The sequence below is a fragment of the Lissotriton vulgaris genome, chromosome 7 (assembly GCF_964263255.1).
Source record: "Lissotriton vulgaris chromosome 7, aLisVul1.2, whole genome shotgun sequence".
Lineage (NCBI taxonomy): Eukaryota > Metazoa > Chordata > Amphibia > Caudata > Salamandridae > Lissotriton > Lissotriton vulgaris.
The window spans coordinates 1,397,465,598-1,397,491,865 of record NC_141695.1 but is presented as its reverse complement, the minus strand read 5'-3'; the positions used below and the strand labels follow the sequence as shown (position 1 = coordinate 1,397,491,865).

At 48.7% G+C, this 26,268-nt stretch overlaps 1 protein-coding gene across 5 annotated transcripts in view; it reads right to left on the bottom strand.

The window, feature by feature from the left end:
• LOC147705711 (sulfotransferase 1 family member D1-like) overlaps nt 1-26,268 on the bottom strand; it is a 517,747-nt gene that overhangs the window by 30,883 nt on the left and 460,596 nt on the right. For all 5 annotated transcript variants that reach the window (XM_086932132.1, XM_086932133.1, XM_086932134.1 and 2 more), the window contains one exon: nt 17,008-17,105. In XM_086932132.1, the coding sequence (XP_086788258.1) occupies nt 17,008-17,105 (98 nt within the window). The remainder of the gene's footprint in view (nt 1-17,007; nt 17,106-26,268) is intronic.

The window sequence follows — 26,268 nt, the reverse complement described above, 5'->3', positions numbered from 1 at the left end:
GTGCCAGGAACACAGTTGTTTTCTCTTCGTGGGCAGTCACACCTCCTGCAGAACCAGCACTCTCCTTCACTCCCTGAGCAGGAAGGCAGGTTTCTAGGTGCTAGGCACACCTTCAACTTCTCCAGCATGTTGTGCAGACTTCAATGATGACCCTACACCTCCTGGAAACTGGCTGCCATGAAGACTTCAGCCCTGGGCACATAGCAGCTCTGTGAGTACTCTGCAGAGCACTTCCTTTCTAGGTCGAGCAGAACCTGGAACTGGAACAAAGTGAGCGGTTTCCAGACAGGGATTGTGGATCCACTGTCTAAGATTTCAGAACCATGCTTGAGGTGGTTCTCTTTCGGATATAATTTTTGGGCTGCTTCTCAGAGACAGCCTTTGTGGAAGGTGATTGCTCTCACTGCAGGTAATGGACCGGAATATCCAAAATAAGGGGACAGTGAAATGAGAGATCTCTGCACCTGGTGGTCATCAGCCTTCCTCAAGCAGTAATCAGAGAGATACAAAAGGCTAGGCACTGTCTAGAAACATCTTGACCTTGAACAACAGAAATTACAGTCCTACCCCTCACCCTATCATCTATCAAATGACAGTGCTCAGGAAGAACGAATCAGTGGCCTTTTGGTAACAAGCCCCTAGCTAAAATCCCACAAGCAGCCCTGTTTCCTTCCTTCCTTCGTCACTTCAGTGTCTGTATGTCCACCCTCCAGCCACAGGAATTCAATCAGTAATCTCCCTTAATGTGTGGAAGCAGCATCACTCTCCTATTTGTGCCATGTTAAACCAGGGGTCATGCAAAATGGGTCCCACTGGCCCCAGTACTCAGACTCATACCACTCAAAGAGTCGTAATATCACTCATGTAATATAGGAGACGTGGCCAGGCAAGATGGGCAAGTAGATGTGCCTGCTGGCACTCCAGCCGACACAAATAGTATCCTGATATAATCCTGCGACCCCCTGTTAAGAATGGTTTCCAGATAACCTGCCGGCATCACCTGCGGTGTATCTGAGGGCTCTATCCTGTTTCCTGGAACTGGTTGTCTGTTCTGGTGGGACGCGGTCTGCGGAGATGAGTCAGCGCCATCTGTGTATGAGGTGCAAACAACTCTGAGGCCAGGCGTAAGCAGCAAAGGGCGTGGCCTGGCAGTGGTCTGGAGGGCTGGCTTGGGCATTCAGAGGACTGGGACCTCGGGAGGGCATCCGGGAGGTGGTGGAGTTGGAGAGGATCGCTCACTTGGACCCCGTGACGAAGGGTCGGGGAGAAGACCTCCAGAGGTGCACTGGGGCCACTTCCTATACCTGGCAACTCACCTGCAATGAAGGAGCGTCGATGGCTGGCCTATGAGCATGGTGGAGGCAGCCCTACTGGGCTGCAATACTCTGCTGGGGGGAAAGAGGAGAGGCCTGGTTACAGCTGCTCTAGATCTCTCCCGAAGAGAGGAGCCTTTTTGTGGAGCCTGCAGATGATGTGCAGGGACCTGTGTGCTGCTCTTATGAGCCCCCATAGGTGAGGTGCTTGCTGGGGGTGTAAGGGGACTCCAAGCACCTACTCAATATAAGACTTCATGAAAGTTAATGCCCTGAGCACCCTGATGGTGATGGCCCCTACAAGAGCAGGGGTCAGTGATTACTAGACTTTTAAGATGACCGCAGGCCTTGTGGGCCGGGAGATTTTGGGCATTGTTACTGGGGTATATACCAACAAGAAAATGTCCTGCTGAGGAACATGACCATACTGATTGAGAGGCCAGCTAAACTTAGGAAAGAGTGCCTGCTTGGGGGAACGCAAGGCTTGTGATACTCGGACAGTACTTTGCATGGCCCCCTTGTCCTGAACCTTGGGCTTGGAGTCTAGCGACGCAGACACCTCTAGCCCTGAGGGTCCTGTATTAAGCACACAGCTGTGAAAGGATTCCTGGGCAAAACCCAAGCGCATATCAGGAGTAATAGTGCCTAAGTAACAGTGGCTGGGGTGGAAATCCTGGTAGAGCTTATCGAGGCCTCTCTCATCTGCTTGTTGTGGGTGTCCGACGGTGGTTGGCTTGCGAGCTTAATGATGGTGAAGGAGAAGGAAAACTGGGCAACTCAAGCCAACAAAATTCTTAACTAGGCACAACCAGTGCTTCCGATCCCAGAGCCAAAAAGGTAACCTCGGATGGAAACATAGAAACAATACTGCAAACGACTCCCTCCCCGGGGATATGTTGGCAGTGATTCAGAATTCATGGGAGGAGGTGGTACATAAAACCGACTGTTACAATTGATGTCAACTTGTTGCGATCTGATCTATATAAGGTATCGGACCGAGTGACAACCGTGGAACAAAATAGGACTGCTATGCAGGAGGAAGTTTGTATACTCTGTGACATTGTTATTGGTCTACAAAGACAAGTCATATGCTTGGATGATCATGTAGAGGATACAGAGGGGAGATCCCGTAGGAATAATTTGCCATTTGTGGGGATCCTTGAAAGGGGAGGGCAGTCCAGCAAACGTTTGTAAGAAAAACACTGTTGAGTGAGTGCATAGGGCCCTAGTACTTCCGCCTGGACCTGGTACACCACCTCAGGAAATTATAGCATAGTTGTTCAATTTTGAAGACAGAGCTGTAATCCTACAGACCACTGGAACCTGGGGGCCTCTGCAGTTTGAGAGACATCCCAACTGCATCCCAACTGCATCTATCTGGATTACACTCAAAGGACACGATTCACAAAAGTAATCTGAGACAAAATCCTAACTTTACGACTTTCAGTATTCCCAAAAGGCATTTAGGAGTAGTAATTTTAGAATTCCTAACTTTACTACTCCCAAATGCCTTTTGTGAATACTTAAAGTCGTAGAATTAGGATTTTTCTCAGTTTAGGAGTAGTAAAGTTAGGAATCCTAACTTTACTATCCTAAATACCTTTTGTGAATACCCAAAGTCGTAAAGTTAGGATTTTGTCTCAGATTACTTTTGTGAATCTGGCCCAAAGAGTGCAGGACAAGAGGAAAATGCCATTTGTGGGGTTCCTGGATAGGGCAGAAGGACAGTCCACCAAACTTTTCTTAGAAAAATGTATCACTCCCACTTTAGTTCCCAAGAGACTCCCTAGGTTTTTTACTGTTGAGCAAGAGCATGGGGCCCTAGTACCTCTGCCTAGACCTGGTGCACCGCCTCTGGCAATTATAGCCCAGTTGTTCAATTTTAGAGACAGAGAGGCAATCCTACAGGCCACTGGAACCCGGTGGCCTCTGCTGTCTGAGGGACATCCTATCTCCTTGTATCCTGAATAAACTCAACGAGTGCACAACCAGAGGAAATTATCCTTTCTGTGAAAAAATACTCTGTGGGGCTTATTCACAATCCCCTTGCGCTGCCTGTGCCTTACTTTTTGTGGTGCACCGGTGGCGCGTTTTGCTACCCCATATCTACAAGGACTGGAAAAGCCACCCGGCATGACTTTTCCTATCCTTGTAAATACGGCCCTTTTACACAAAGAACTATGCGTGAAAGGGGTGTTCCATTGGAGTTGCCTTTGGGTGTTCCCATGCAACACCCATGGAACCTGACATATTTCCAGAAAAATCATAAACCTGAAAATGCGTCTCAATGCTACGCCTCCCCAGGGTAGGAGTTGGGATACACAACGAGGAGAAGTGTATTTATTTCTCCTCGTTTCTTTCCTCTTTCTATGGATGCTGGATTCTGCAGCACACATAGAATGAGGAAATCACCTCTGGTGATTGTTTATGTGCAGGAAGGAGTCCCTTCCTGTACATAAACAATCATTACAACAATGACATTTTGCAAGTTCCATGTGTGCTAATGCAGCACAAGTAGAAGTTGAAAAACGCCATTTAAGGTTGTTTATTGCAGGAAAGGACACTTTCCTGCACATAAACAATCATCCCTGTGATGCAGGCATCCTTGCACCATGGTGCAAATGTACCTGCGTCTGCACATGGCAGCAAATTATATGCCAGAGCATAGGATAGCAAAGGGATGATTGTAGATATGATGCATCCCTGTGCTTTGAAAGTGCTGCAGCCTGGCGCAGCAGAAGGGCTTGCGGTGCGGTGCTGCGGCACTTTCTTGTAAATGAGGCCCTTAGTCTGAAATACAGCCTCCTTTTGCCTTCCAATTCGAGAATGGAATACAAAGAAATAGTTATGGGGTTTTTGGGATGATGAGGCCAGTGACTGGTTGGATTTCTGGGGAAATTCGGGTGATCGCCTGGTGTCTCCGACGGGGTCGAACCAACCATCAGCATCGAGCTGATCTGGCCGTGGTCAATGACGACTGGGCCATTGAAGGACAAGAGACACCAATGCAGGATCCGGGAGGATCCAGGTCTGCCCAGATGGTATCTTACAGGCTACAGAGGTTGTCCCTGACTCCGATGTGGCCTCCCAGGAGCAACAGGGAGACAGAGATCAAAATGATAACACTTCCCTCTGAATGTGTGGTTTAGACTTGTGATTGCCTATTGTTTGACCTGACATCATTGGTGTAGGCTTCCCTTGTATTTTTGCCATTGCCTCCTGTTATTTTGCTGTATGTTGGACTTCGTTTTGCTGGTCGAGATGCTTTGGGCATTTTGCCACTGCAGTTCAGTGCCAAAGTGCAAGTACTCCTTGTAAATTGTTGTTATGGATCGGTGATTCCATGATTGGCATATTTTGATTCACTAGTCAGTCCCTAGTACAGTGCACTGTGTGTTCCCAGGGCCTGTAAATAAAATGCTGCTAGTGGGACTGCAGCACCGATTGTGCCACACACATAAGCAGCCTGTAAATGTAACTTAGACCTGCCACTGCAATGTCTGTGCTCAGTTTGGTACTGCCATGTCGAAGTGGCAAGTGAACCCACTTGCCAAGCCCTAACCTTCCCTTTTCTTACATGTGAGTCACCCCTAAGGTAGGCCCAAGGCACCCCTGTGGGCAGGGTGTAGTATTTGTGAAAGGTAGGACATTCCCTGATGTGTGTGACATGTCCTGATAGTGAAATACTGCCAATTTTGTTTTCCGCTATTGTAAGACTATCTGTCCCATAGGATAGAATGGGAGTTATTTATAACATCTTATAAATATTACTTCCCATTGGAACAAGATAGGAAAGTAAACTTTATTATGCCTCAACTCAGAATGTTAAGATGCATCTTTGACTGAGGGTGATTTTTACATTCTGGGTTTGAAAATACCATTACCTAACTATCCAGTGTGCCTCTGCTAGGTTGTGTTGACTGTCTGGCTTTGGAGTGACAGGGGCTGGGAATATGAATTCTGTTCAGACGGCCACTTCAGGGGTTAGGTGAGTCTTGCCTTTTCAGGGTGAGTCAGGACTGAACTGAACGGACCTGGGCTGCATTCAGAGTAGGGGGTAGGAGATATATTTCACACCTGAGTGGGCCTGGTCTGCCTTCCACAATGCTGTCTCCACCTACTGCCAGGAAGCTGCACCAGAAAAGACAAAACTGATTTTGACTAGGCAAAGAGCTTCTCTGCCACAGAGAACAAAGGATTTTGTATTTTTTTTAAAAGAGGTGCCCAGACCCCAGACTTTTAGATCACTTCTGGGAATCAAGAGGATCCTTTGTCAAGAAGAAGAGCTGGAGAAACTCTGTCTTGGGTTGGCCTGCAGTGGTTGTTTCTGCCAAGGAAAGGACCCCTGCTTGAGGAAGATCTCCAAGGGCTTGAAGTAGAGCTTGCCTCCCGGTCTGAAGTCCCAGGGACACAAAGATTCACCACCAGAATTCCTAAACTTCCTTGCTGGGAGTTTTGACCGCTAAGAGGTGCCTGCTGCTGTTTTGGACCCTTGGAGGCTGTTTTCCGCTGGCAGCTGGGAAAGTAACGCAACTTTGAGAGGCACAACGCATCCGTACCTGTTTCCGACGCATCACCGAAGAAACCGATGCAGCGCCTGCCCGTGTCTTGAGAAATCGATGCACGCCGAATCGAGTGCACCGATCTACGAAGGCCGAGATCACCGCACCAATTCCGATGCAGGCCATGCTGTGCGGCTGCAAGAACCAATGCATTGTGGGAGCATGGCTGAAGAAACCAATGCAAACATTGTTGCTGCCACCGCATTGAGAACCAAGGCATCCCCGATCCCCAGACTTATAAAGTCCCACTGGTAAAGACTGTTACTTAGTGTTGTTAGTATTGCATTACAGTGCCAATGGCTGGTCACCCAATGGTGAACCAGACTGGGAATGGGAGTTGGACATTTCTTATGTTATCTTTTTTTATTCCTAGTGTGGATTTTCCTTTTATTTTAGTGGTAGATGTGACATGCAGCATTTCCTTGGGGATTCAACGGGAGGGATCCGGGGCGACGATGGGGGGTATCCTTATATACAATACTAGCAGCCCGTCCCGACGTTGTCCGGGTATGAATTGCTGCCGGCCAGTAGTATATTGTTTTGTAGGATTTCGTTTTGATAGCATTTCTTATCTGTAACAGGCCTGTGAAACGCTCCGATTCACAGTGCACTGCTGATGCACTTAAGAGTGCCCGTTCAGTAGTGTGTGAACTCGAGTTTCCCTACTTTATTTTTCCTTGCAATAATATATAGCGCAAACTCAAAAGCATGGCATGAGTACAATTTACATTACAGAAGAACACATTCATTTGTGGTAGGCACGGGGAGACAAAGCGATTTGCCTGGAATCACAGGATGTTGAGCTGATGCTGAGATTTGAACGTAGCTCCCCAGCTCTAAAGTCCACAATTCTAGAACTTGTGGCGGGAGGTGTGTCTAAAAGTGTATGTTGGTGCTGGCCATCAATGAGAGAGACCTGTGCATTTTTCAAATGGGTGGTGAAAAAAAAAAAGTATGTTGCTGGAGATGTGGGCCGCCGTGCCACCAATGTACATACTGGGGGAGGGTAAACACCCATTATTCCGCAACTTTCTTTCCGCATACCATCACTCCGCATACTTTCATTATGAAAGTACCATGACTCCGCAATGCCATTATAACGCATGGCATTACATTTTATATGCTTTTACCACGCATACATTTACAACGAAATTCGTTGTAAATGCATGAATGGTAAAAGCATGCTTTTTTTAAATGTTTGGATAAGGTAAGTATGGGTATAGGGGTATATGTTTTGGGGTATGGTGTTTGGGTATTTAAAGGGTTCAGATATAGTTTTGGGTTATGGGGTACAGGGGTAGTTTTAAGGTTTAGGGATAGGTATGGGTTTTGGGGTACAGGGGTATTTTTAGGGTTCAGGGCTAAGTTTGGGTTTTGGGGTATAGGGGTATTTTTAGGGTTCAGGGGTAGGTTTGGGTTTTGGGGTTCAGGGTTATTTTAAGTGTTCAGGGCTAGGTTTGGGTTTTGGGGTACAGGGGTATTTTTAGGGTTCAGGTCTAGGTTTGGGTTTTGGGGTACAGGGGTATTTTAGGGTTCAGGGGTAGGTTTGGGTTTTGGGGTACAGGGTTATTTTTAGGGTTCATGGCTAGGTTTGGGTTTTGGGGTACAGGGGTATTTTTAGGGTTCAGGGGTAGGTTTGGGTTTTGGAGTACAGGGGTATTTTAAGGGTTCAGGGCTAGGTTTGGGTTTTGGGGTACAGGGGTATTTTAGGGTTCAGGTGTAGGTTTGGGTTTTGTGGTACAGTGGTATTTTTAGGGTTCAGGGCTAGGTTTGGGTTTTGGGGTACAGGGGTATTTTTAGGGTGTAGGGGTAGGTTTGGGTTTTGAGGTACAGGGGTATTTATAGGGTTCAGGGCTAGGTTTGGGTTTTGGGTTACAGGGGTATTTTTAGGGTTTAGGGATAGGTTTGGGTTTTGGGGTACAGGGTATATTTATAGGGTTGAGATGGGTTAATGTTTAAGGGTGTTGGAGTATTTTAAGGAGTAAGAGTGGGTTATGATTATGGGGTGCAGGGGTATTTAAAGGGAGCAGGGTGGGATTAGCACACGATATGAGACATGGCATGAAGGGCGGAACGTACCACACGCCCCCAGCATTTGTCACGACCCCAGCACACGCCCACAGCACAACGCAGACACGCCCACAAGGGACTACTTTGCTGGCACGGTTCTTTTACCTTTTAAATGTATATGGTGGGCGTCTGCATAGCCCATGTCCTTCTGCTTCAACTGCCCTTTCCAACGCTGTATTGGGTGTTGTGATTGGTGCTGTGGTTCCTGAGATTACCCGCCTCAAAGGTTTGGGCTCTCTCTTTATTATATTAGTATGGAAGTATGGATGGATAATGTCCCTTAACGTTAATACAGTGGGATCCTAACTTCTGTCGCTGACCATGGAATGTATGTGGCCTGGCACAATACACAAAGCAGTACCATGTCTTACACTATCTCCGTACATATAAGATTTAGATTGCGCTCCTTCTGGAGATGAATCTAACGTGATCAGAACTGGAATATATGTGCAGGTGTTGGAGGGGCATATTCATAGGGACCACATATTCCAGATATGCTCGGGAAGCACAAATCTGGGTGGCTCCAGTGGTACTCCAAGAGGTACTGTGTACACAAATTGATCTAGACAGCTGATACGCTGATACTTTGGAAGGTTTATTGGATGATCTCCCACTCTCACTAATATCGCTTTATGCACCTAATACTAACCAAGCTCTGTTCTTGCAATCTTTGACCCCAACACTGTTACGTTATGCACTAGCACCGAGTTACTGAGGAGGGGACTATAATTGCACCACGGACCTCATTGACGACCGCTCCTGCTCCCCAATGCTAGGAGCACAATCAATATCTCTCTCATATCCCTTACAGAGATGGGTCACTAATACCCAGGTGAAGGATGCATGGCGCAGTCTGAAACCGGAGACTAGAGAGTTCCCATACTACTCTGGTTTACACAACCTACATACCAGGATTGATCTTGTTTATTGCTCTTGAGACGCCCTTGCCAGTGTGCTACGGTCTGAATATATTGGACTTACTCTCTCATTGCCTTCTACAATTGCAACTGAGCAGGGGGACAAGCAGGCCCAAAATACCAATTTGGCGCCTTCATGTGAAGGCACTCTGCGATGCCCCATTCAGATCGATTCTTTCCGGGTATTTTACCTCTCATTTTCAGGAAAACAAGAGGTTGTGCTCCATGGTTACACAATTAAGGTGGTTTATGGTACTAAACTAATCCTTCGTGGACCCGGCCCATCCTGGGGGAGGAGGCATGACAACTCTGCACAGAATGGGCTCTTTTTCTGGACCCAGCGAGCGGAGGCTTTCTACCTAGGAGTCCAGAAATCTGTCTGGAGGTGGAAAATGGTGGGAAGCCGTTCAGAAACCACACAAGGGCTGGTCGTTTTTCAGGAGACATCTCTAAGATGACCTTTGAATACATTTTACATTAAATCCCACACTGGCACCAGTGTGGATTTAATGTGCTGAGAAGTGTGCTATCAAACTTCGCAGGTTTCAGTAAAACCATTATGGAACTGTGGAGTTTGTAATGACCAACTCTCAGACCACATACTCTTTATGGCTTTACTGCACTTACAATATTTAAGAATGGACTTAGGCACCCTAGGGGTACAGTGTCCATACACATTTATCCTCACCTATGGTCTAGTGCACCCTGCTAGAAGGGTGGCTTACCGAGGCTATAGGCAGTGGACTTCTCTGGTCACAGTGCCATTGGTAACCATGGTACCTTTTACAAGGGGCTTACCTGTGGCCAGAGATGTGCCAATTGTGGGTCCAAAGTAACCGTTTTTGGAAAGAACACAGGCCCTGGAAACTTGATTGGCAGGGACCCAGGGCACATCAAGTCAAGTTGCATCACATGTCAGGCATAAAGTCAGGGGTAACCATGCAAACAGGGACACTTTTCTATAGTAACCCATTATACATAGATTTTTTTAAAGCCTTGTATTTATGTTCTTTCCTGTCCCTTTCATTATGCTTCAGTGGGACCTTAAGTTGGTTCTCGCTTTCCTAATATGCCCTTCTTTGGAGCCCCTTCATAATTGCCCCCTCCAACTGCTCACCATCAAAACAGCCTTCTTGGTGGCAATGACATCTGCCAGGAGGGTGAGCGAGCTGCAGGCTCTATTGTCAAAGCCCCCATTTCTAGAAATATTCCCAGACAAATTGGTGCTTTGCGCTCAGGCCGCTTTCCTCCCGAAACTAAGTGGTAACTCCATTTCATGTGGAGCAATCTGTTACCGGGCCCACTTTCTACGCTCCTTATTTTCTGCTGTTCTGTCACTTTCTTTCACTTCTACACTTTTCCACTTTTTCCTCTTCCCCCTTTTTCTCATTGTGTCCTCACCGCTGCTCGTCCCCGCGGACCGCCACTTTCGAAATTGCTGCTTTTCCCACCTCCCAGCTGTCACGCCCTCCCCCTCACCCTACATAATGGCAGCCGATGCGCGGTGAAAGAGCGATCTTACTGACCTTGTCGGTACGTAGCTTTCCCGCGCCGCACAGCTATGCCTGGTAGCTGTTGCACCTGACCCTTCCAAATCCTGAGTTTGAGGTCCTCCTCCACCCACAGGCACTCGCCTGCGCCTCATCCTTGGTGGTGCAGTGGGGAGCATCTCTGCTTTGCTGATGCCCTGCCCTCTGTCTCTCTGCTTTCTGCCTTCTCTCTTGATCTCTTTTCCTCCTCTCATCTTTTCTGCTCTCTTTCACTTTCTGTATTTTTCTGCTCTTCTGTCACTTTTTTTTGCATTGTTCTGGACCCTCTTCTGTGGTTGAGGTGTGGCGCAGCGGCCAGGGTGCCTGACTCCGGACCACGGGGTTCATGGTTCAATCCCCAGTGCTGGCTGCAGGTTAGTCCAGCACCATGTGAATCTGGGCAATAGCTTGCTTAATCTTCCCAAGGGCCCCCAGGACACCTCTCAGGAGGTAGCTGCCTTTACAAATGCTGACATTTCATTTCTGCTCTTCTGTCACTTTCTGCATTTTTCTTCTTTTCTGTCTCTTTCTTTCACTTGTGCACTTTTCCACTTTCCACTTTTGTGCCTTTTCTTCACTGTGTCCCCACTGCTGCTTGTCCCCTGCAGCTTGCCCCCCTCCAGTGCCCTTTTCCCGCTACCGGCTTTTACCACCTCCCAGCCATCAAGCCCTCCCCATCATGCTACTTAATGGTGGCCACCCAGTGACTGCACAGCAGGTGGATTGAACAAGCGTGCTTCAGCGTGCCAGAGGCAAGTCTGTTTGCACCCATCCATGCCTGGACCATGCCTAGGGCCCTGGTCCGTGGACCACCCCCCGATATTACGCCAGCACCCTCCACACCGGACACCACACCGCCTGCCACTGCGCATCGCCGAATGGCACCCAGGGCTCTTTTTCCTGCCGTAACTGCAGCTGCACCATCGCCAGCCACTGCACACCAGACACACCCATCACTCGACCGACAAAGACCGGACCAACTGCCTCACCTGTACCCTGCTCAACACACGCTCCCTCTGCAAACAAGCCATGGATATCTGGGAGCTACTCAACTCTGTCCACCCCAACATCGAATTCCTCATGGACACCTGGATGAACTCCACCTCCGCCCCAGACATCGCCACTGCCATCCCGTACAGCTACAAGATTATTCACAAGGATCGCATAAACAAACCGGGTGGAGGCATCACCATCATACACAAAAGCACCCTCCACCTCACAACCCACTCAGACGTCCACTTGACCAACATGGAGCACCTCCACTTCCAGGTCCAGACCAACCTGAACACCACACTCCATGGCACCCTCATCTACAGACTCCCCTGGACCCCATCCACGCTTCAGCAACTCCATCATCGACTTCATAGCACCCCATGCTCTTGCATCCACAGACTACATCGTCCTCAGCTACCTTGACTTTCACCTGGACAACCCCAACAACAAGAACACCACGTCCCTGCTGGAGAACCTCGCCACTGTTGGACTTGAACAACTGGTCATATCCCCTACTCAGCAGGACACACGCTTGACTACCTCTTCTACGCCAGCAACAACATCACCTTCAGCCACACCACTGAGCTCCTTTGGACCGACCATTGCTGCGGCCATTTATCCTTCAGCAAACTCACGTACACCTCCATGCAAACCGCTTCCCTCGCAGATGTTGGACCAAGATCACAGTAGAAAAGCTCACTGCATCCCTCAGCAAAACCCCACCACTAACATCCGCAGATCTTAATACACTGGCTCCCCTCAAGAAAGTCCCAGGCAAGCGAAACTTCATTAATGCCAGCTGGTACTCCCCCGCCCTTCATGAGTTCAGACGCATCTGTAGATGGCTCAAGAGGAAATGGAGGTGCAGCAAGACCCTGTAAGACTGCTCAGCCTTCAAAACCGCTTTCACCGCATACCACCACCTCATTAGAACAACAAAGGAAGCTGCCCTACAAGAAAGGGTCAAGACCAATGCACTCAATAGCAGAGAACTTTTGGCCATGGTCAAAGAATTTGTCAAACCCAGCTCAGAGACAGCAGACATCCCACCCTTCCAAGACCTCTGCAGCAACCTCACAACTTCCTCCACCGCAAGATTAAGGAGATCTACAACAGCTTCGATACTGAAGACACTCTTACCCCACCCACAACCACCACACCCAACGACACCGGAACCCAGCAGATCCCACTCAGCTGGACTTTCTTTACTGCTGACAACACCCTCAGGATCATGAAGAGCATCCACTCCGGAGTACTCTCGGACCCCTGCCCACAGCACATATTCAACAGAGATGGCACCTCCATCACCCCATACTCTGCTGCACCATCAACTGCTCCATCAACTCTGCCTCCATCCTGGAAGACTGGAAACATGCAGAGATCAATCCCTTGCTAAAGAAACCCTCTGCTGACTCAATGGACCTCAAGAACCTCAGACCCATCTCTACTCCTCATCCCAGCCAGGTTCATCGAGATGGCCAACAACAGCCAACTTTCCGAGTTCATCGAAGCGCTCCACATCCTGGACCTCACCCAATTCAGATTCCAAAGCAACCACAGCACCGATATTGCCCTCCTCGCAGCCACAGGAGACGTCCGCATCCAGATCAATGGAGAAAAAACTGCAGCCCTCCTCCTAGACCTCTCGGCCGCCTTCAATAATATCTCCCACCGCACCCTATGCACAAGAATCCTTGACACCGACATCATATGACAAAGCCCTGGAATGAATCCGCTCCTTCCTCACCAGCTGAACACAGAGAGTCAGACTTCCACTGTTCTACTCAGATCTCACAGAGATCAGCTGCAAAGTGCCTCAGGGCTCCTCCTTGAGCCCCACTCTCTTCAACATCTACCTGGCCCAGCTCACAGCCATCATCAGGAGCCACGGACTTAACATCGTCTCCGATGCATACTACACCCAGCTGATTCTCTCCCTCGCCAATGAACCCACTGTTGCCAAGAACAACCTTGACCATGGGATGAAGACTGTCTCCACCTGGAGAGGGACAGCTGCCTCAAGCCATATACCTCATCCTGGGCTCCAACCCCTCCACCTGGGACAACTCTTGGTGGCTCACAGCACTTGAACCACCCACACCCACAGACCACGCACGAAAACTCGGCGGCATTCTGGACTCCTCGCTCACCATGAACCGCAAGATCAATAGCATCTCATCATCCTGCTTTCACATGCTACGCCTATGCTATGCCTACTCCGAAATATCTTCAAGTGGATCCCCACTGAGTCCAGAAATACGGTCACCCAGGCACTCATCAGCAGTACACTAGACTATGGCAGCACATTCTACGCTGGCATCACCCAGAAACTCCTCAAGAAACAGCAGAACATTCACAACGCCTCCGCCAGATTCATCCTCAATATTTCCCCCGGAAGCACATCACCAGCCACCTGAAGGACCTCCACTGGCTCCCAGTCAACAAAAGAATCACCTTCAAGCTCCTCACACATGCCTACAAAGCCCTACATGACGTGGGACCTGAGTACATTAACCACCACTTGCAATCCACGCGCCCACCAGAGACCTCCGCTCTGCCCAACTAGCTCTGGCCACCATCCCACATTTCCACAAGACCACAGCCGCAGGAAGGTTCTTCTCCTACCTACCAGCAGAGACCTGAAACGCCCTGCCTCTCCACTTTAGGAAATCTCAGTCACTGCCTCAATTCAGGAATGTCTGAACTGGGGTGGTGTGGAGTGCAAAAAAACGATGGATTTAGGCCCAGATCTCTGTACTGGGGTGAAGGTATGACATTGTTTTGCATTCTGTCCATCAACTGTGGTTTTTGCATTTGGCACCCCGAGTGGGATGGGTATGCTCAGACGTGAGTCCCATGCTCTCCACACTACTGGATTCAAGCAAGCCGGGCTGAAGACGGCTGGAATTCCAGAAACCGGTCCTCGGAAGCTTGTTTCCGGTCCAGGGAAGGTATGGCTTGGCAGTTCGGGCTGGACTGTTCCCATGAGGCACAGGGTCAGACTGATTTGCATATGGCCATGTCTGAACTGTGGGGGTGTGTAGTGCAAAAAAACTATGGATTTAGGCCCAGATCTCTGTACTGGGGTGAATGTATGACATTGTTCTGCATTCTGTCCATCAACTGTGGTTTTTGCATCAATTCAGGAAGGACATCAAGACCTGGATCTTCGACTGAACCACAGTGCATTTGATGGATCAGCAGCACCCACCTCAGTGGGGGAACATCCTTTACAACGCAACTTTTACCACGCAGAGCCTTTACAACGCAACTATTACAACGCATGCCATTACAACGCATTGCGCTGGGGGGCGCTCTAGGATAGGGAATAGATTTAATTTACTATCCAACACCTTCCCTACTATCCACGGGGACTGGAGTTGGAATAGTAAATTAAACTATTCACTATCCAGCACCCCTCAACACTATGCGTTGTAAAAGCTTGCGTTGTAAAACTTGCGATGTAAAGGCATGCATGGTAAAAGTATGCGTTGTAATGTCATACATGCACCTCAGTGCCTTGACACCCTTATGGGTGAGTAGTCCTGCTTTACAAGACATTGGATTGACTGGTTGATCGATTGAAGGGTTTGTCACTGGGGCCAGTTTTGTAGCAGTGGTGCAATATCGCCCTCCAGTGGCAAAAGCAGCAAGCACGTGTTTCCAGACTCCTGGGGCCAGCCAGCACTTCCCCAGGGGCTGACAAAAGAATATTGCCAGGGCTACCTTGGGTCCTCAGTCCGGCCTTGCCGCTGGGTTCCTTCATTCTTTACACCTCGCTTACCTGACATCTGCATAGGGTCTGGCATGAAACACACAACGAGCCAGATATGTCTAGACTTTTCCAAACCATTCTTACACATGAGACTGGTTGTCGCTCTATAATATTGTTATTCAACTCCTACACGGGGACGGGGATGTGCCCTTTGCTGCTCTCTGGGCTTACTGGGACAAGACACTATCCATTATGCTCACCAATAAGAAGTGGGCCTAATGCCTGGGGGTATCAAAATGCATGTCCTTGAACGCTAGACGTAAATAAACCCAACACTATTACCTTCACCACACGCATCTTCTGCCACACAGACTCCCACGTACGTACCAGGGGACTCCGGACTCCTGACCACACTCTCAAGATCCTAAAGCAAATTTTATTCACATGGTATGGTCATGCCCTCAGCTGACTCCTTATTGGGCAGCGGTAAAAGCAGTACTCTGTGGAGTTGTAGTTTCACACAGTGCATACAGCCAGCCTTTATTATCTCTTAGGGATTACTTCCCGTACAGCAGAACATAAAGCCACTAACACATTTCTAGACCTTGCTTTGGTTTTGGCCAAGCGTAAGATAGCAATGTGTTGGAAGTTGGAGGCGTCACCGCCCATCAAGCTGAGGCTCTGCAATTTATGCACTGGCATTATAGCAGAACAGGAGGTGTCACATTTCTCTGGCATTATAGCAGAACAGGAGGTGTCACATTTCTCCGGCATTATAGCAGAACAGGAGGTGTCACATTTCTCTGGCATTATAGCAGAACAGGAGGTGTCACATTTCTCTGGCATTATAGCAGAACAGGAGGTGTCACATTTCTCCGGCATTATAGCAGAACAGGAGGTGTCACATTTCTCTGGCATTATAGCAGAACAGGAGGTGTCACATTTCTCTGGCATTATAGCAGAACAGGAGGTGTCACATTTCTCCGGCATTATAGCAGAACAGGAGGTGTCACATTTCTCTGGCATTATAGCAGAACAGGAGGTGTTACATTTCTCTGGCATTATAGCAGAACAGGAGGTTTTCACATTTCTCTGAGCGGTCCGCTCGGTTGCATCTAATCCCCCAAATTGGCAGAGATATTTAGACGTGGCTAAATCTGGACAAGCAGGTGTTTATTCCTGAATGTGTGTGTGGAAGCGAAGGCTCTGACCCTGCTGGGCCTGTGCCCCGAGGCATGCCTTCCCACTTCTCCCCCACCCCCTCTGCCAGAGATGATGGTCTTACTTAATAACCCTGCAGACACCAACCTCCCTCTCCACGTACCCCGTTTATCATTGCACCACATGGCAGTCTCTAGTTGTTTCTTCCACATGTTAATTGCTTTTCACACTGTTTACTATACAGCACCTCTCCAAGACTACAAATGCACGTATGCACGAAAACTGTGATGCAGTGTACAATCTATGTATATTTTAAACTGTGGTAGTCTTGCAGTGGACAAATAGTGTGCATTATAGTGGTATTGTTTAAACCAGACAACTGTACCTAATGCTATTAATCCTAATATTGTCAAATTATCAATAAATATATATATTTTATTGTTTTAAACAGATGGGGTCCCAAGAGAGCAGTTGGATTATGAAAACAAGCAGAAATTAGGCCTGGCCATATCTCCTCTAGATGGTACCTAGTCAAGCTGTGGGACATCACCATAAGGCCTCCCAAGATGTAAACAAAACCCAGTCTCCATTTGAAGGCTGAGTACAGAAGATGCAAAAAAAGCTAAATGGGATTGAGCCTGATGCTACTAAAACCTGCAGATATCTCCCACCTCCATGGTTGCAATCATTTTTTCCATGCGTCCCTTCTGCCTCCTTTCGTCTCATGATCCAGCCAGACTTGGTTACCTTGCAGTTGTTTTTCCAGAAGGACTCAGGGATGAGATGGACAGGAAGGTGGGTCTTGATCAGTCGAGGAGACGGCAAGGCAGCTAACTGTTCGACCCCTGAAACAAAAGATCCAGGCATCAAATCGGACCAGCACAGTGGAGTGTTGGACTACCACTTTTATACACTGACTAATGGTGGGCAAATTTGTCATACCAAAAGGAGGAATGTTGAATTTCAAGCATTCCTGAAAAACTTGCCCTCCTTCCCCAGTCAGGTGGGAGAGTAAGACAGATGCTTTCAAAGCGAAAAACGAGGGCATTCAGGCACCCTAATCTAGCTCAGAACTTGTAGATCCCATTGCTGATCCTGGGGTCCTTTTGTAATGCTCCTAAGCTCTACAGACCTCTGGCTTTTGTGCCCAACAACCTGTTGCATCTAGTGGTTGTGGAAATGTTTGAATCTTAAAACCCGGTTAAGGCAATTCTTTTTTCTGTTGAATAACCACCTTGCCAGTCACTGTGGTTGCAATCCGTGAAGAAATTATGGCTACTCCCAATGCTACTCTCTTACTCCCACGGGTGGCTGGCGACATTTTAAAGTGGTGGGGTGTAAATGTCTGTCTTGAGTACCATCTGGCAGTGAGCCCAATTCTTAGAATTCTGGAGACCGAAGATTGATCATTGCAGCAGGGACAGTAACCAACTTAACTACCTTAGCAAAAAGACTATGGGCTCCATTAGGATGACGGGCGGACTTTGCCCGCCCGTCATCCCATCGTAGATCGGGACCGCCCGCCTAAAGGGCGGGGGTCCTGACATTGGCATTAGGATGCGCCCGCCACAGTGGCGGGCGCATTCCTCAAATTAACATTGTGGCGGGCGGTGCTCACTGCACCGCCCGCCACAATGTTAAAAACAAATGCACGCATTTGCATAATCGAAGCGGCAGGCACCGCGCGGTGCCTGCCGCTGCGATTATGCAAATGCAGGGGGGTACCACAGGTACCCCCCCGTGTCCCACCCCCCTTTGGCCGTCACTCTGGGGGCCCACAGGGGCCCCCTAGAGTGAACACTGCATGCCTTTCAGTGGCGGCATTGCCGCCACGGACAGACATTGAAAAATGCCTATTCTAATATGGCTGGCGGTGTCTGATAGACACCGCCAACATGTTATCCCTTTTCCGCCCGGGCCGCAAGGCGACCGGGGCGGAAAACAGGCGGGCGGTGTTTCCCACCGCTTCGGTCCCCTCCTTAAGATGTAACACACAGTTATATGTAATCATGATTTTAGTCCACATAATATTCATTATATGTACTAATTATGGATGTGCGTGCACCTATATTCAAAAGTCAAGTGCACTTTAACTGCTATGCTAACTTAGCGTAATTAGAGACCTTATGTTCTCGAGTTCCAATGTTTAACTGTTCATGTGAGAATTGTTTTGTTAGCATGTGCTTTCCTCTGCAGGTGCAGCTGCAAGGCTTTGTTAGTTAGTGAAAAAGCATTATTTTATTATAGCGATAGTAAGGTATGGGAGGAAACCTTTGTTAAGGAGAAGACTTCAAACTAAGTGGGAGACAAATTCTCATGGTGGAGAAGGGATGGGCAAGGTCAATTGACTGTACCCAATTGAAGGTGTGGGAGAAGAGCTGAATATTGCAATTTCAACAGGGGAGAAATGGAAATGTACTTGAGATGATGACGTTGGTTATCTTGAATACTGTGGATCATGTTTAAAAGCCACTATCACCACCAGAACGTCACTTTTTTGATGCTGTGATGGTGATAAAGGCTTTGTCTTATTTAGAAGGCAGTGTTAAGCCACTTAATGTCCATCAACTGTTGTTTTTGCATTTGTCACCCCGAGTGGGATGGGTATGCTCAGACGTGAGTCCCATGCTCTCCACACCACTGGATTCAAGCTATCCTGGCTGACGACGGCTGATAGCCAGAAACCGGTCCTAGGATGCTTGATTCCGGTCCAGGAAAGACATCGCTCGGCAGTTCGGGCTGGACTGTTCCCATGAGGCACAGGGTCAAGGCTGATTTGCATATGCCATGTCTGAACTTGGGTGGTGTGGAGTGCAAAAAAACGATGGATTTAGGCCCAGATCTCTGTACTGGGGTGAATGTATGACATTGTTCTGCATTTGTCACGTTTTAGGTGCTTCATTATGGACTACATCTCCCAGAATGCCTGCTATGTAGTCTGTCCTTCCTTTCCTCTTTCAATCCCGCTCCTGCTTTCTATATCTGTCTCTCTCAGTAAGCCCTCGGTCCTTGTCACCTGTGGTGTTGCCCTTCACGAGTTCTCATTGGACCTGGAACCTTGATATTCGGCGTTCTGTTTCACTCTGCTTTGGGATGTTACTAATCACTCAGAGACGCGCTGTGAAAGAGTGATTGAGAATCGAGCCTTCGTTTGCTGTTTCCGCGGTGTGTGGGAACCTTTGACCCCATCTGGGAGCCGCGCTGTGAGAGCCGGGTGAGAGGCTCTCTGCTTCCATGAACGCTTCCATTTAGAACGTGGTAACATTATCGCGCATACTCTCGGAAGTATCGGATATTGGATATACGGAGCGCCAGCATGTAGTACATGCTCGATGCTCCTTTACGTTGTGTTTATTTTTTTTCTTCTTTTTGGGGCACGGCTTTCCGCTGAATATTTTGGCTTACCTCGGAGCTGGTGAGCAGCTCGGATTAAGAACTTTCGAAATCGCCGGAAGCAAGAATCATTGTCTTTCGTGTTCTACGCAGCTGTGCAGGAAGAAACTACTTTTGTGTAGCTAAGTAGTTTTTCATTCATATGACTGTGCAGCATTATCTACAAAGAACCTTTAGCTTTCCAGAACTGTGGTGCTTGGGCAGCTACTATTTGTTTGACTTTGCTTTATTTTTTCCTTTTTTTGCCCATGTCTACTTGGATGAATGCGGCAGCTTTATTAAGTAAGTGTAGTCCCACACATTAATGTATAATTGATATTGTAGTCCGAGGTGGTGTGCAATTATTTGTGTCCTTGTGTCTCTATGCAGGAACCAGAACACAGATTCAACATATGGTGTCTCTCCTGTTGTCGAGGCCTGTAGATGGTTTCTGGCTGCCAGTCCTTTATGTTTTATTTCTCCACTTTTCCCCTTCCCTGGGTGAGGTCCTCATAGGGGAGTATTTATGTATACGACTCACTTGAGGTGCCGTTCCCAGGGAGGAGAGAAACTAGCAACTACATTGCTCCTGCTGTACCTGATGCTTAAGGTTAGTCAATCTGCCTGACGTTGTGACAGCATTCTGTCCATCAACTGTTGTTTTTGCATTTGTCACCCCGAGTGGGATGGGTATGCTCAGACGTGAGTCCCATGCTCTCCACAACACTGGAGTCAAGCTATCCTGGCTGAAGACGGCTGATAGCCAGAAACCGGTCCTAGGATGCTTGATTCCGGTCCAGGAAAGACATGGCTTGGCAGTTCAGGCTGGATTGTTCCCATGAGGCACAGGGTCAAGGCTGATTTGCATATGGCCATGTCTGAACTGGGGTGGTGTGGAGTGCAAAAAAATTATGGATTTAGGCCCAGATCTCTGTACTGGGGTGAATGTATGACATTGTTCTGCATTCTGTCCATCAACTGTTGTTTTTGCCCTGTAAATAAGGCACCCTTTCACGCTATACTTAGAGTGAAAAGGGTGGGTAATGGGTGTTTCAGTGGGCGTTCTCCAGCATCACCCATTGATTTTGATGCTGCCCCACATTAACGATTCAGAAAAGGGGGTGGTGATGAACAGAGTGTCTGAATTAAGCAGACCACTCTTACCCAGTCCAAAGATCAGGGCTTGATCCATCACCGTTATTTATCTCACTGCACCATCCCAGCTCAGAACCTGGCTATATGCAAATCAGTCTGTCCCTGGCCCAGTGCATCATGGGAACAGGGCAGACTAAACTACCAAGCCAATTCTTCACCAGAAAGGAGACAAGCTACCGGGGACCGGTTTCTGGCATTTCAGCCGTCTTCGGCCCGGCTTGCTTGAATCCTGATGGTGCAGTGAGAAAGGGACTCATGTCTGAGTATACCCTGCCACACCTATAGTGGCCAAAAACGATTCAGAAAAGGGGGTGGTGATGAACAGAGTGTCTGAATTAAGCAGACCACTCTTACCCAGTCCAAAGATCAGGGCTTGATCCATCACCGTTATTTATCTCACTGCACCATCCCAGCTCAGAACCTGGCTATATGCAAATCAATCTGTCCCTGGCCCAGTGCATCATGGGAACAGGGCAGACTAAACTACCAAGCCAATTCTTCACCAGAAAGGAGACAAGCTACCGGGGACCGGTTTCTGGCATTTCAGCCGTCTTCGGCCCGGCTTGCTTGAATCCTGATGGTGCAGTGAGAAAGGGACTCATGTCTGAGTATACCCTGCCACACCTATAGTGGCCAAAAACGATTCAGAAAAGGGGGTGGTGATGAACAGAGTGTCTGAATTAAGCAGACCACTCTTACCCAGTCCAAAGATCAGGGCTTGATCCATCACCGTTATTTATCTCACTGCACCATCCCAGCTCAGAACCTGGCTATATGCAAATCAGTCTGTCCCTGGCCCAGTGCATCATGGGAACAGGGCAGACTAAACTACCAAGCCAATTCTTCACCAGAAAGGAGACAAGCTACCGGGGACCGGTTTCTGGCATTTCAGCCGTCTTCGGCCCGGCTTGCTTGAATCCTGATGGTGCAGTGAGAAAGGGACTCATGTCTGAGTATACCCTGCCACACCTATAGTGGCCAAAAACGATTCAGAAAAGGGGGTGGTGATGAACAGAGTGTCTGAATTAAGCAGACCACTCTTACCCAGTCCAAAGATCAGGGCTTGATCCATCACCGTTATTTATCTCACTGCACCATCCCAGCTCAGAACCTGGCTATATGCAAATCAGTCTGTCCCTGGCCCAGTGCATCATGGGAACAGGGCAGACTAAACTACCAAGCCAATTCTTCACCAGAAAGGAGACAAGCTACCGGGGACCGGTTTCTGGCATTTCAGCCGTCTTCGGCCCGGCTTGCTTGAATCCTGATGGTGCAGTGAGAAAGGGACTCATGTCTGAGTATACCCTGCCACACCTATAGTGGCCAAAAACGATTCAGAAAAGGGGGTGGTGATGAACAGAGTGTCTGAATTAAGCAGACCACTCTTACCCAGTCCAAAGATCAGGGCTTGATCCATCACCGTTATTTATCTCACTGCACCATCCCAGCTCAGAACCTGGCTATATGCAAATCAGTCTGTCCCTGGCCCAGTGCATCATGGGAACAGGGCAGACTAAACTACCAAGCCAATTCTTCACCAGAAAGGAGACAAGCTACCGGGGACCGGTTTCTGGCATTTCAGCCGTCTTCGGCCCGGCTTGCTTGAATCCTGATGGTGCAGTGAGAAAGGGACTCATGTCTGAGTATACCCTGCCACACCTATAGTGGCCAAAAACGATTCAGAAAAGGGGGTGGTGATGAACAGAGTGTCTGAATTAAGCAGACCACTCTTACCCAGTCCAAAGATCAGGGCTTGATCCATCACCGTTATTTATCTCACTGCACCATCCCAGCTCAGAACCTGGCTATATGCAAATCAGTCTGTCCCTGGCCCAGTGCATCATGGGAACAGGGCAGACTAAACTACCAAGCCAATTCTTCACCAGAAAGGAGACAAGCTACCGGGGACCGGTTTCTGGCATTTCAGCCGTCTTCGGCCCGGCTTGCTTGAATCCTGATGGTGCAGTGAGAAAGGGACTCATGTCTGAGTATACCCTGCCACACCTATAGTGGCCAAAAACGATTCAGAAAAGGGGGTGGTGATGAACAGAGTGTCTGAATTAAGCAGACCACTCTTACCCAGTCCAAAGATCAGGGCTTGATCCATCACCGTTATTTATCTCACTGCACCATCCCAGCTCAGAACCTGGCTATATGCAAATCAGTCTGTCCCTGGCCCAGTGCATCATGGGAACAGGGCAGACTAAACTACCAAGCCAATTCTTCACCAGAAAGGAGACAAGCTACCGGGGACCGGTTTCTGGCATTTCAGCCGTCTTCGGCCCGGCTTGCTTGAATCCTGATGGTGCAGTGAGAAAGGGACTCATGTCTGAGTATACCCTGCCACACCTATAGTGGCCAAAAACGATTCAGAAAAGGGGGTGGTGATGAACAGAGTGTCTGAATTAAGCAGACCACTCTTACCCAGTCCAAAGATCAGGGCTTGATCCATCACCGTTATTTATCTCACTGCACCATCCCAGCTCAGAACCTGGCTATATGCAAATCAGTCTGTCCCTGGCCCAGTGCATCATGGGAACAGGGCAGACTAAACTACCAAGCCAATTCTTCACCAGAAAGGAGACAAGCTACCGGGGACCGGTTTCTGGCATTTCAGCCGTCTTCGGCCCGGCTTGCTTGAATCCTGATGGTGCAGTGAGAAAGGGACTCATGTCTGAGTATACCCTGCCACACCTATAGTGGCCAAAAACGATTCAGAAAAGGGGGTGGTGATGAACAGAGTGTCTGAATTAAGCAGACCACTCTTACCCAGTCCAAAGATCAGGGCTTGATCCATCACCGTTATTTATCTCACTGCACCATCCCAGCTCAGAACCTGGCTATATGCAAATCAGTCTGTCCCTGGCCCAGTGCATCATGGGAACAGGGCAGACTAAACTACCAAGCCAATTCTTCACCAGAAAGGAGACAAGCTACCGGGGACCGGTTTCTGGCATTTCAGCCGTCTTCGGCCCGGCTTGCTTGAATCCTGATGGTGCAGTGAGAAAGGGACTCATGTCTGAGTATACCCTGCCACACCTATAGTGGCCAAAAACGATTCAGAAAAGGGGGTGGTGATGAACAGAGTGTCTGAATTAAGCAGACCACTCTTACCCAGTCCAAAGATCAGGGCTTGATCCATCACCGTTATTTATCTCACTGCACCATCCCAGCTCAGAACCTGGCTATATGCAAATCAGTCTGTCCCTGGCCCAGTGCATCATGGGAACAGGGCAGACTAAACTACCAAGCCAATTCTTCACCAGAAAGGAGACAAGCTACCGGGGACCGGTTTCTGGCATTTCAGCCGTCTTCGGCCCGGCTTGCTTGAATCCTGATGGTGCAGTGAGAAAGGGACTCATGTCTGAGTATACCCTGCCACACCTATAGTGGCCAAAAACGATTCAGAAAAGGGGGTGGTGATGAACAGAGTGTCTGAATTAAGCAGACCACTCTTACCCAGTCCAAAGATCAGGGCTTGATCCATCACCGTTATTTATCTCACTGCACCATCCCAGCTCAGAACCTGGCTATATGCAAATCAGTCTGTCCCTGGCCCAGTGCATCATGGGAACAGGGCAGACTAAACTACCAAGCCAATTCTTCACCAGAAAGGAGACAAGCTACCGGGGACCGGTTTCTGGCATTTCAGCCGTCTTCGGCCCGGCTTGCTTGAATCCTGATGGTGCAGTGAGAAAGGGACTCATGTCTGAGTATACCCTGCCACACCTATAGTGGCCAAAAACGATTCAGAAAAGGGGGTGGTGATGAACAGAGTGTCTGAATTAAGCAGACCACTCTTACCCAGTCCAAAGATCAGGGCTTGATCCATCACCGTTATTTATCTCACTGCACCATCCCAGCTCAGAACCTGGCTATATGCAAATCAGTCTGTCCCTGGCCCAGTGCATCATGGGAACAGGGCAGACTAAACTACCAAGCCAATTCTTCACCAGAAAGGAGACAAGCTACCGGGGACCGGTTTCTGGCATTTCAGCCGTCTTCGGCCCGGCTTGCTTGAATCCTGATGGTGCAGTGAGAAAGGGACTCATGTCTGAGTATACCCTGCCACACCTATAGTGGCCAAAAACGATTCAGAAAAGGGGGTGGTGATGAACAGAGTGTCTGAATTAAGCAGACCACTCTTACCCAGTCCAAAGATCAGGGCTTGATCCATCACCGTTATTTATCTCACTGCACCATCCCAGCTCAGAACCTGGCTATATGCAAATCAGTCTGTCCCTGGCCCAGTGCATCATGGGAACAGGGCAGACTAAACTACCAAGCCAATTCTTCACCAGAAAGGAGACAAGCTACCGGGGACCGGTTTCTGGCATTTCAGCCGTCTTCGGCCTGGCTTGCTTGAATCCTGATGGTGCAGTGAGAAAGGGACTCATGTCTGAGTATACCCTGCCACACCTATAGTGGCCAAAAACGATTCAGAAAAGGGGGTGGTAATGAACAGAGTGTCTGAATTAAGCAGACCACTCTTACCCAGTCCAAAGATCAGGGCTTGATCCATCACCGTTATTTATCTCACTGCACCATCCCAGCTCAGAACCTGGCTATATGCAAATCAGTCTGTCCCTGGCCCAGTGCATCATGGGAACAGGGCAGACTAAACTACCAAGCCAATTCTTCACCAGAAAGGAGACAAGCTACCGGGGACCGGTTTCTGGCATTTCAGCCGTCTTCGGCCCGGCTTGCTTGAATCCTGATGGTGCAGTGAGAAAGGGACTCATGTCTGAGTATACCCTGCCACACCTATAGTGGCCAAAAATGATTTAGAAAAGGGGGTGGTGATGAACAGAGTGTCTGAATTAAGCAGACCACTCTTACCCAGTCCAAAGATCAGGGCTTGATCCATCACCGTTATTTATCTCACTGCACCATCCCAGCTCAGAACCTGGCTATATGCAAATCAGTCTGTCCCTGGCCCAGTGCATCATGGGAACAGGGCAGACTAAACTACCAAGCCAATTCTTCACCAGAAAGGAGACAAGCTACCGGGGACCGGTTTCTGGCATTTCAGCCGTCTTCGGCCCGGCTTGCTTGAATCCTGATGGTGCAGTGAGAAAGGGACTCATGTCTGAGTATACCCTGCCACACCTATAGTGGCCAAAAACGATTCAGAAAAGGGGGTGGTGATGAACAGAGTGTCTGAATTAAGCAGACCACTCTTACCCAGTCCAAAGATCAGGGCTTGATCCATCACCGTTATTTATCTCACTGCACCATCCCAGCTCAGAACCTGGCTATATGCAAATCAGTCTGTCCCTGGCCCAGTGCATCATGGGAACAGGGCAGACTAAACTACCAAGCCAATTCTTCACCAGAAAGGAGACAAGCTACCGGGGACCGGTTTCTGGCATTTCAGCCGTCTTCGGCCCGGCTTGCTTGAATCCTGATGGTGCAGTGAGAAAGGGACTCATGTCTGAGTATACCCTGCCACACCTATAGTGGCCAAAAACGATTCAGAAA